Consider the following 12,492-nt stretch of genomic DNA (forward strand, 5'->3'; position numbering starts at 1 on the left):
CATCAGGCTTGAGACGTTTGAACAGTGTATATTCTTTGTTCATGTGTAAGTCCCATTTTAAATGTCTACATAGCTTTATAATTAACATTTATCTTTATTGTGTACCTAGATTTTGTCAAGCTAAAATTTTATGCAAATGAACCAAGAGTCCTCTGACCCTGATTTAAATTTATTATTGCTAAATGATCATGGGATTTACACAATACTCTGCTATTCACTTAAATACTAGAAGCTTAAAAAATCACTTCGAACAAATGTGGAATCTTCTGGATTTGATTTCATGTAAATTTGATTTTATCGGTTGCTCCGAGACTTGGTTTGCCTCTGAGACTGATTGTAGCTGTTTTCAAATCCCAGGTAACATTTTACTCAATGAAAATCGCACCTTTTCGACAGGTGGCGGTGTTGCTTTGTATGTCAGATCAGGCTATTCTTTCTCAATTAGAAATGACCTCAAAATAGACTCAATTGAAAACCTGTGGATAGAAACTAATGATATGATTGTGGGCGTCATTTATAAACCCCCAAATTTTTCAAACCCAGAATTTTTAGAGAAACTTGCAAAAACTCTACACAGTGTTTTTCTCGTTAAGAAAAAATGCATTCTAATGGGCAACACTAATATAAATACTCTTACAAAAACAAGTGTCCCTAAGGAATATATTAATTTAATACAATCAGAAGGATTCAATCAGCTGATCTTTGAAGCAACACGTATTACTGAAAATTCACAAAGCTGCATTGATCATATCTTTACAAATATTTTGACTTCCTGCTCACGTAGCAGCCTCGCTGTTGAAATTGCAGATCATCTACCAGTCTTTACTATTTTGTATGACCCAAAATTTAGTCCTTTTCCTGATTATTTCGAATTCAGTTTTGAAGATGAAAATTTCAAAGTAGATCTACGAAAAGAGAGCTGGGATTCTATCTACAAATGTAATGAAGTAAATGAAAGTTATTCCAGATTCCTCCATATCTTCAATAAAGTAAGTAATATTCATGCACCACTTAAAAAAGCCAAGATCAAACATAAAGCATATAAACCGTGGATTACTCTTGGTTTAAAGAAATCTATAAAAGTTAGAGATAAATTATATAAGAAATGGCTTATTACTTGAAATTATGTTTTCCTAAACAAATATAAATTATATCGTAATAAAATTGCTATCATTGATAAGATATATCGTGACTGCCTTTATAATGACATATTAACCAAATCAGATAACACGAAAAAGATGTGGGATAACATCAATTTATTGATAAGTAAGAAGCGGCCAAGTTCTCATATAGAAATACAGATGGATAATAAACGATATGTACAACCTATAACTATCGCCAACTGCCTTAATGACTTTTTTTGTAATGTCCCTTCTACACTAGCAGCACAACTGCCTAAATCTGATAAGAGTGCAACCTCTTATCTCTCTCAGAAACGAAAACAATTTCGCTTCGCACAAGTCTCTGAAATAGAGGTATTCTTATTACTAGAAAGTCTTGATACAAACAAGTCATTTGGGATTGACAAGATTCATCCACTATTATTAAAAACTGCAGCATTTCAAATATACCGTCCTTTAACATTTATTTTTAATCTTTCCATTAGCCAAGGTATTTTTCCTGATAGTATGAAGCTTGCTAAAGTGTTCCAATTTTTAAACAAGGCTCTCGTTTTGTATGTAGTAATTATCAACCTATCTCAGTTCTCTCTTCCTTAAGTAAAATATTTGAGAGATGTATTTTTAATCAGCTGATATCTTATCTTCTGAATAAAAATATGATTTCCTCAAAACAATATGGATTTAGACCAGGTTTCACAACCTCAGATTGTCTAATTGACCTTATTGAAGAAATAACTTCCTCTCTTGATAAAGGACATCTATGTGGTCTCTTTATTCTTAGATTTAAGTAAAGCATTTGATACAGTAAACCATCAAATATCACTAAATAAACTTTAGTATTATGGATTACAGCAAAGTAAATATAACTGGTTTCAATCTTACTTAAGTAACAGGAAACAGCAGGTACATGCAAATGGTGTTGCTTCTGACACATGTTTTATCTCCACTGGAGTGCCTCAAGGATTGATACTAGGACCTTTGCTGTTTATTATTTTCATTAATGACCTTCCAAAGTCTTCCACCTTCTTTTCTATGAGATTATATGTAGATGATACATCTTTAACAGCTTCTGGACATGATCTTGACAGTCTATTGTGTGAAATCAACAATCATTTACCTGCTCTCTACGAATGGTTGTGCAGTAATAAATTGACTCTAAATTTGACAAAAACTAAGTTTCTTATTCTTATGCCCTGTCAAAAGGAAAGTTACAATCTTTATCCACCACTAACAGTAGCAAACGTTCATTTAGAGAAGTCCTTTTGTGTAAAATATCTTGGTGTGTATATTGATTGTCACCTTACTTGGCATGACCATATTGACTACATATGAAGAAGCTAGTCATAAAAGGGGATAAGTGACGATTTTGGTTGCTTTTCTTTTTTCTTGCTCCAAATTAGCTGAATTTTTGCATGTGGTCTTCAATGTAATAGAAAAATGTGGTTCTGTATTTTTGTCGCTGGTTTTTGCTTTGTTTTCGAGTTAAAACGTAGGCAAAAAACTTGGCTTTTCCTAGCCATGTCTTTAGGAGTTTATTTGTTGAACAGCAAACAGGCAGACTGTTTATAGTGTATGAAGTCAAAACCAAATCCCACAGCATATAGAGCGGAAATCTGGGAACGGATTGTTTACACCGGTTATTGTGACGTGAACACAACACGTGAATCGATCGAGCGTCAAACGAAATGCCATCAAACAAAAAAGAGATGTGCCGTATTAGAGCTCTGTCAACTAATATCTTAAGCATTGTTTTAAAGTACCTTGTGTGCCTACCTGGTGGTTGAGAGGCATCATAAAGCCTCGATAAACCCGTAAGTCATCAGCACGTTTTAAAGAATCAAAATGTGTTCTGAAACTTCGAAGGCAGCTGATATACCGTAATCGTGTTATCGGCGTTCGAAGTCAGATCGAGCCAGGTAGCAAAGTCCAAGAGCAGTTCTTGCCCAAGAAAAATACCCTCTGGTGAGTTGTGGCCCATTTGCCAAGCGTTGCTAGCGTCAAAGTTTGGAAAGCGAGAACTGGTTTTAGAGTGATAAAATTTCTCTTGTATCGACCGCCATGTCTTCCCGCGCACGAGGTGTAAAGACCCTTCCCGGCATGCATTGCGATTACGTTCTGCGGACGTTTCTCGAACTGGTAACTAGATTTAAACATAATAATGGCCAGCAAGTGGCGATCGATTGTAACAGATCTGTGATCCAGTTTGCGTTGATTTTATTTCAAATCGGCATGATTTGTAGTGTTTTGAGCTTCTGGGATCAGGGGACATGCAGATGTATGGAGACCCGTACGTTGCGCAGAAGGGTTAATCTGTTAATCTGTCAGCCCTATTTATAGAGCGTTTTCACGTGGAGTCATCAAATTCTTAAATCCAAAACTAAACAGCCGCCAAAGTTGTTGTCCTCATCAGGCATAAGAGGTACCAGCGCATTTTGAACTTGGAAGTTATGGCGGTGCGTGACATAAAGCTACGATCGCGTTTGTCGAAAACTATGTTTTATCTCGTGATTTTTTAGCCATTGAAGACCTTGCCGTATTTGAAAAAGTGTTTATTGAAATGTTTATTTGTTTTGTTTTATTTTTATTTACACCTTTTTTTCACCTGAAATCAACATTTTTGAGCTTATACGTTGCGTGAAATTACCATTTTCAGGAGCCCATCATGGGCTCCTACCATTTTGCTGTTTTCTAAGTGAAACCAACATCCTTGCCGTCACGCGTTAACGCGAAATCAACATTTTAACCTATTTAGACCTGAAATCAACATCATTGAGCTTATGCGCTGCGTGAAATTGACATTTTGCTGGTCTCTAAGTGAAACCAACATCCTTGCCGTCACGCGTTAACGTGAAATCAACATTTTAACCTATTTAGACCTGAAATCAACATTTTTGAGCTTATGCGCTGCGTGAAATTGACATTTTGCTGGTTTCTAAGTGAAACCAGCATCCTTGCCGTCACGCGTCAACGTGAAATCAACATTTTAACCTATTTAGACCTGAAATCAACATCATTGAGCTTATGCGCTGCGTAAAATTGACATTTTGCTGGTTTCTAAGTGAAACCAACATCCTTGCCGTCACGCGTTAACGTGAAATCAACATTTAAACCTTTTTTGACCTGAAATCAACATTTTTGAGCTTGTACGTTGCGTGGAATTGACATTTTGCTGGTTTCTAAGAGAAATCAACCTCCTTGCCGTCACGCGTTAACGTGAAATCAACATTTAAACCTTTTTTGACCTGAAATCAACATTTTTGAGCTTATACGTTGCGTGGAATTGACATTTTGCTGGTTTCTAAGAGAAACCAACCTCCTTGCCGTCATGCGTTAACGTGAAATCAACATTTCAACCTTTTTTGACCTGAAATCAACATTTTTGAGCTTATACGTTGCGTGGAATTGACATTTTGCTGGTTTCTAAGAGAAATCAACCTCCTTGCCGTCATGCGTTAACGTGAAATCAACATTTCAACCTACTTAGACCTGAAATAAACATCATTGAGCTTATGCGCTGCGTTAAATTGACATTTTGCTGGTTTCTAAGTGAAACCAACATCCTTGCCGTCACGCGTTAACGTGAAATCAACATTTAAACCTTTTTTGACCTAAAATCAACATTTTTGAGCTTATACGTTGCGTGAAATTGACATTTTGCTGCTTTCTAAGTGAGATCAAAGTCCCTGCGGTCGCGGCGGGCCGATCCTTTGTTATGATAAACCGAGGCGAGACTTCGACTTATAACAAAGGCTTGGCTTGGTTATTATAACAAAGGATCGGCTCTGTTTATCATAACAAAGGCCCGGCTTCGTTTATTTGCAGCCTCGGCGGGAAAAGGGCGTTAGGTATTTTAATCAAAAGTGAACTTTGTCGAAAACGCTCCAAATTTCGCATAGAGTTTTGTTTAGGTATGTTTAGCAATGTCCCGTAGTTTTTGCGCTAAACCTTGCTTCGTTTTCAGGATATTGCGTATGCAAAAAACCACTCGGTTTTCCTAGCGGCGTCTTTATAAAGCGAAGCAAAAACCAGCGGCAAAAATACAGGAACACGTTTTTCTATTACATTGAAGACCACATGCAAAAATTCAGCTAATTTGGAGCAAGAAAAAAGAAAAGCAACCAAAATCGTCACTTATCCCCTTTTATGACTAGCTTCTTCATATGTGGAAAATTAGCAAAAATATAAATATAATGGTTAAGTTGAAACATTATGTATCAAAAGCAACACTTACTAGTGTGTATTATTTTGTTATTTATCCTTACCTTACCTATGCTTGTACACTTTGGGGAAATAATTATAACGCTCCATTGTCTCAAATTGTAAAATTACAAAACAAAGCGGTTGGTGTTATAAATGATGTTCCGTCAATGGAATCAATAACTCCACACTACTCATCCTTAGGCTTTCTTAAATTTCCTGATATTGTTAAACTGAACACGTGTATGCTTTTTTATGATTATTTCCACCATGATAAGTTTCCTAATTTACCTGTTTCATTAGTATCTGAACTACATAATTACGGTACCTGTAGTGCATCATCCAACCAAGTTGTAATACCTTCATTTCGAACTAATCTTAGGAGATTTTGCCCCAGTATTATTGGAAGTTTCTTTTGGAATAATATTCTGCAATCCATTAGAGACAAACCATCTAAAAAAAATGTTTAGAAAAGCACTTTTACGCTGGTACCTTGCTCAATACTAATGAAAACATTATCTCTTTATAACTTTCTGAGCTATTTTGTCATTTTTCCTCTTCTTTTTTCTTTTTCTTTTTCTTAATAATCTCAAGTTATACATAACTTTAAGGGGCACAAAATTAGTTTATCTAGATGTGCCCCTCTCCTCTCCTTCCAATATACAATGTAATTCAATTTAAGTGATGTAATTTCTGTTTTATGCATTTTTTTTCCTCCTTACAAAGCACTATCGGTTAATATTTACTTTCTTTATGTTATATTTACATATCTATGTATTAGCTAGGAATTGGAGGAATAAATAAATAAAAAAAATATATAATAAAAAGAACATTACACGTTAGCTTGAAGATATGAATTTTATGTTCTTGCCACTCGAACTTAAAATTCATATCTTCTCGCCACCACGTAACATCCTCTATGTATCTAACTTTGAAATCAATAAAAAGTAATAAAATACAACGAAAGATCTTACATTTCTATTATTAAAAAGGAAAAACCATTTTCATTTTTAATTAACAAAACATGTTTCGACATTGCTATGTCATCTCCAGTCGCAAATGTGCGACGGTTGTACTGTATTTGAATTTTCAATGTATAGTGACATGATAACATCATAGAATTATGCCATAAAATTTACATTAACAATTTGAATATTGTCATTCATCCCTTATTACTACTGTATTTCGAAAAAAAGACCTTTGCTGGTCTTCTTACTAATGATATCAGCTTTGCCCCTTTTTCTTACCAATTGGGATTAGTTAGGACATTAGTAGACAGGGTCTATAAGATTAACAACACTTGGCTTGGCTTCCATGGAGTCCTCAAGAAGCTGACGATGATTTTACGGAAAAACTGTTTTCCCATCTGGGTTATTGACAAAATTATTCATAGCTATGTTTCTAAGAAAATGAATGCCAATGCTACAAATGTGTGGACTGGCCTGCTCAGCTCTGATGGAACCTCTACACATTTCTGCAAACTCCCTTATGTTGGCCGTTTTTCTAAAGCTGCGCAGATTAAACTAAGACAGCTGCTTAAACATTATTGCAAAACTGATCTAGATATTACGTTAGTTTTTTCTACATTTAAGTTTAGAAACATGTTCAAAGTGAAAGATTCTGTGCCGCAGAGTCTCCGTTTGCGTGTCATTTATAAATTCACACGTGCTGGCTGTAATGCCTGCTACATTGGTGAGACCACTTGCCACGTTTGTACAGGTGTCCACAAGTACCTTGTGTCAGACAAGGCTTCACATGTTTACTAGCACTGGCAGTCATTAGGGACTTGTCATGACTCATGCTCTGCAGATTCTTTCACGATTCTAGATTCTGCTGCCTCAAGTTTTCAAGTTAAGTTCTCAAATTCATTAATTATTCATGTGCTGATGACCCACTCAGCTTGCATCAATTGGGTCAGGTGCATGTATTTTGATACCCAATGAACATACCTATCAAGACACATTTGATTAGTTCAAGAACTGATCAAGGCACTGATCAAGAAACTTGAATTTTAATGAGTGTTAATACTAAATAGAGTATACTTGCCGCTTCAGTCATTACTTACAACAACAATACAGCAAGATATTATTCTTTCTTAGACACTTCCTCCCTCTTCTTGCACTTTATATGAAGCCCTTCTTGAACGCCATCCTTCATCTCGTCATTTAAGCAACGTCGGAACAGGACAAACCTTCGAAAAACAACACACCAAATTCAATTCCCAAAACAGTGCATTTTAAAATTCTGAACAATGCAGTCTAAAAGTTGTCAATTACCTTTTGTCACCAGTGTCCAGAGGATTCAAAGCTGCGGATCCATTTTTCTCCTCCAAATAACGCTTGAGGGCACAAATGATACCATACACAGTCTTGGGAGGGTATCTTCCACCGGACTTTTTAGCTACCTCCATCACGAATTTTGACAACCAAAAGTTCAGTGACAGAGCTTCCATTCCGGCAATATCTGCGATCAGAGCGGTAACCTTGTGTAAAGCATAGTCCTTGAAGAGACCACCACAATCTAATACTGGAACTTTAACCTCTCTTAACCTTTGCCATTCGGCAAAAATGCTCACAGCCCACTTGTTTTTATACTTAGTTGAAGCTGGAACGGTGTCATTCACCAGAACATTTTCTTGAGAAGAAGTTTTAGGAACGCGAAATCGTTCTGATGCGGACTCGACCTCCATCATGCGGCGTAATGTTAATCTACCAAAAAACCCGCCTGCATCGCCGCATATTAAATATTCATTTCATTTACCACGAATAAGAAACAAACAATAGCCTATTGAGCATGCCTTCTAATTACCTATTCTTTGGGAATAATTCTACTAAATTTTCACACTAGTTTGAGAAGCCAGCTCAAAAACTTGTGCTTTGTTTTTCATCAGGGGTTCCAAACACCTCGAAACAATAAAAGCACTGCGCCTTCGGCATTGTGCGTTCATCCGTTTCTCTGTGTTTGGAACCCCTGATGAAAAACTCGCACTCGTTTTTGACCTATTACATAAAAGAGGCACTGTATATTAAGTGGGAAATTCCAACTCTAAACCAACAGCTGAGGCACTTAGATTTGTTTCTTTCTTTTTAATTCTTTTTCATGTTTTGTTTATTTTATTTAATTTTTTGATTCTGTTTCAACTACTGTTGGCATGCGTGCAGACTTTGTCCCCAGTGTATTCCAATATTCAAATTGTTAATGTAAATTTTGTGGCGTAATTAGATAAGGTAATCATGGATACAGTGAAAATTCAAATGTACAACCGTTGAACATTTGCAACTGAAGATGGCATAGGAATGTTGAAACATGTTTTGTAAAATGAAAAATGTTTCCTTTTTAAAAATTGCTGTTAGTCTGCTGTTTTACGACTATTTCTATTTTTGGTTTGGTAGTCAATTGTGAAGGTGAATTAATCAACGTGACACGAGCGTGATAAATTGATAAAGATGGTGAATTTTAAATGTGAAGGTGAATTAATCAACATGATACGAGCGTGGGACACAGAAAAAAAAAATCACTACTCACGATGACTTCGATAGCGTTGATCCTAGCAGTATGCAGGACACCTGTCATATATGAACTCAGTTAAATGACTTCGCTCTCCATGAGTTCTCGTAGCTCAGTGGATAGAGCGCCCGCCCGGTGTTTGGGAGGTCATGGGTTTGATTCCTGTCGGGGACTCAGAATTTTTCTTTGTCCCACGCTCGTGTCATGTTGATTAATTCACCTTCACATTTCATTACCGAGCTTAAAATTCACCATCTTTATTAATTTATCACTACTCACGATGACTTGGTAGTCAATTGTTCTACAAAAGGTGGTTGTGTTCCATAGACTGGAAAAAATATAAAATTGGGCTAATTTGCATCTCTCTGAATATGAATGGTTTGCATAATTACTGATGAAGGAAGTACTGATGGAATGGTTTATGGTGTTTTACAGATTTCCACGGAAGGTTTGATTGTACTCCCTTCAGGTTAGTGGTAGTGGGAAACTAATTGTAGTAACTGCAAAACTTAAAACAACAATGACAACAAGTTGTTCTATTTTTTCTCAAGTATCTAAACAGTCTGAAATCAAAAACCCTTAAATATGGATTGACTAAAATTTGCATGCTCTCTGCCAGTCAGGTTTTTGCAATCTGGACTGGATCTGCTGGCCAGGCCCAACCAAGCTGTGACATGAACAGTACTGCACTCTAAACTATAACATTGTTGCTCACCAACCATTGTAATAAATTAATATAAAGGTCTTTAAATTCTCAGAAAGTTGAGTGTTTGTTTCTTTCTGTTAACAAATCAATTTGTAGTTTAGTTAGGCTTGTTTTATTCATTTCATAGTGTTTTTCACACCATTACCCATTGTTACTGTGTATCCTTTCATACACCATGTCATACATCAAGCGGGTATGATAACTTTGTCTGCAATTTACACTGTTGTTCTAAACAATCTCCTACAGATACGCTTCTGCTGCCTTGTGCTGGAAGTCATGCAATATAGAATTTTCTGTGGCCTTTTAGGGTTCTTTGATCGCTTTTGCAATCGACCCCATATTGAAGTCAACCGCAAGTCACATTTCTTTGACAGTCCTGTCCCAAGGGATATTCATGGCAACTCTGATTGGTCGAAGCGCAGTGACCCGTTTCTGGGTCGCTAAAATTGGTGGCAATCAAGTATGAAAAGTCCTTTGTCCTGTGGGTAATGAATAAACAATACGAAGGACTTTCCTGAAAGTCCATTACCATGACTGTGAGTCCACGGGCCACAATAAATTTTCTTACCAGTTTTAGGACAGGAAGAAAAACAAACAGAATACATGTATGTTATTTTTTAATAATTATTTTTGCAATGTTCAGTTCAAAAATGGACTTCTTAACACCTTTTCTAATGGTTTAATGATACATGTATGCTTGATTTGCTATACATTATGGGTAACCAATAAATTATGGTGGCCTTCATGTCAGGTATGAAAATTAATCCTTTTGCTTTTTAGCAGAATTCTTGGCTTTTATTCTTGCATATCTTCTTTCTAATAACATATTAAAAAAGACTCTCTGTAAACAATAATTTCAAGGATGTTTTGAAAAGATTTTAGCAGAAATGTGAGCCAAGGATGATGTCAACCAAGGATTCCATGTTGTGGTGTCCAAAGCCAGCAGACCTAACTGAAGACGCTATTCAAATACCTGATATTATAAGGACATTTCTTTCTTTGTTGCTGACTGGAAACCAAGGATTCCATGTTGTGGTCTCCAAAGCCAGCAGACCTAACTGAAGATGCTATCCAGATCTCTGATAATCTATGGACATTTCTTTCTAAGTTGCTGACTGGAAACATGAAGCCTCCCAAACTTTGTTCCGAGTTAATGGAATCACTATACAGGCTCGACATTTTGGCCCTGATTTCCCTCCAGTAGATGTGACTCCCATCCTGTTGAAGTCGAAGAAAGAAGTAATGATGTTGTGTTAGACAAAGACCTTCCCATCTACAATGCAGGACAACGTTGTGGACCTCCATGGAGAGCATATATGGAGGTGACCTGTTCAGACATTGAGGCAAATGCTCGGAAGAAGAATCTTTTATGAATTCTGGTACGCCTTCATGCCACAGAGAATCAGACCGTTACTGGATGGACTGCTGTTAAACATCAAAGTGCAGAATGAAGAGAAAGTCTCCCAGGACAACATAGGTTACCTCCAACGATAGATGCACCCACATCTACTGTGTTTGAAGGGCTATCTCAGTCCCTAAAGATCAAGGACGTTCTCAGGCTTAATGCCGTAGTCGTCATTTTTGATAAAGCAATGTATGCCAAGGCCATGGAAATCAAATGGAAGCACAAGGAGCAATTTAGAGATATCATTGTCAGAATGGGAGCATGTCATACCATCTGCACTTTGCTTGGAATAATTGGAAAGAGGTTCCAGGATGCTGGTTTGAGAAACCTATGTGTAGAGTCCCAAGTGATTGCAGAGGGTTCAGTGTCAGGAGTACTGTGCTGGAAGTACAACAGAAATACAACTGTGCTGTGTGGCTGCACAAGCTTGTGTACAAGGCCCTGATGAGACAGGTGTGGTCTGGATTCCAAAACTGGGTAGCAGAGAAGCACGACAAGAAGACGTCTTTAGATGAAATGTTTTCTGGTCTTCAGAGCTTGTGTGACAATGTTTGCAAAGCTGAATTCAAAAAGAAACTTTGTGAAAACTCTTTCGCTGAGGTTGCCGTGCTGTTTGAAAGATACATGTCATTCATTTGCTGCAAGAATGGTAAGCTGTCAGAGTTCTGGGTCTCCTATCTTGACTTGATCGATATTCTGCTGGCAATGATGAGAGTCTCAAGAGAGGGTGACTGGGATCTTCACCTTTCATCCATCAGAAACCTCATACAATGGTGCTTTGCATACGACAACCTAAATTATGCGAGTAACCTCCCATCGTATCTGTTGGAAATGTCTCACCTGGAAGATGAACATCCAGACATTTTGACATATTTGAAGTCTAGTAGGTTTGCTGTTCAGTTAGGAGAGGACAATCTCTTTGGTAAGATTCCTGTGAACCAAGCGTGTGAAGAGAGTGTGAACAAGGACACACAAACCCCTGTAGGCACCAAGGGCTTTAGCCTGATGCCCAAAGCAGTCAATAAATATTATTTGGTTGCTGAATATAGAAGTATTTTTATGAGGTATTTGAAGGACATGCTTCTCTTGAGCAAATCAAGCTATAGAAGTATTTTTATGAGGAATTTGAAGACACGCTTCACTTGAGCAAATCAAGCTGTCATCACAATGGCCTTCAAAAGAGTAGAATTGCAGGAGATGAAGCTGATGTACAGTCCTTACTGACAACACTGGAGGGCTGGATGAACCCTTTTCAGGGTGACATGCAAGACCTTATCTGTTTGTCCACAGGTAAGATGGCTTCTGAGGATGTGCTGGTGATCTCTTATAAGTTAAACAGTTGGGTGAAAGAGCATTCCAAAGTTTTAGCAAGGAGAGGCTGGAGGCCAATCCCCGAAAAGTAAGATTTCATGATTCAATGTCCAAAGCAATGCTGAAGACCTTCAAACACATGAACAAGAAAGTGGAGCTCCAAAAGGAACTGCTAAAGAGATTGTTCTTAAGGGCTACCATGCACTGTTCACACAGATGATTGTTATTGCAGAGGAAAGACAACT

The 12,492-nt window shown here is 37.2% G+C and overlaps 3 protein-coding genes across 10 annotated transcripts in view; 2 read left to right on the forward strand and 1 right to left on the reverse strand.

The window, feature by feature from the left end:
• Positions 1 to 12,492, reverse strand: part of LOC145487527 (uncharacterized) — a 572,009-nt gene that overhangs the window by 177,986 nt on the left and 381,531 nt on the right. The gene's annotated exons all lie outside the window — the stretch shown is intronic.
• The window catches only part of LOC145487565 (uncharacterized), a 400,759-nt gene that overhangs the window by 168,088 nt on the left and 220,179 nt on the right, over positions 1 to 12,492 (forward strand). The gene's annotated exons all lie outside the window — the stretch shown is intronic.
• Positions 1 to 12,492, forward strand: part of LOC145487541 (uncharacterized) — a 111,379-nt gene that overhangs the window by 19,887 nt on the left and 79,000 nt on the right. The window contains exon 3 of one of the 8 annotated variants that reach the window (XM_081466367.1): positions 9,261 to 9,294. The exons of 6 other annotated variants lie outside the window; for them this stretch is intronic. In XM_081466367.1, the coding sequence (XP_081322493.1) occupies positions 9,261 to 9,294 (34 nt within the window). Of the gene's footprint in view, positions 1 to 9,193; positions 9,295 to 12,492 lie in introns of those variants that run through there. One more of the 8 variants, XM_081466370.1, reaches the window with a different exon arrangement.

The sequence above is a fragment of the Orbicella franksi genome, chromosome 5 (genome assembly GCF_964199315.1).
Source record: "Orbicella franksi chromosome 5, jaOrbFran1.1, whole genome shotgun sequence".
Taxonomy (NCBI): Eukaryota; Metazoa; Cnidaria; class Anthozoa; order Scleractinia; family Merulinidae; genus Orbicella; species Orbicella franksi.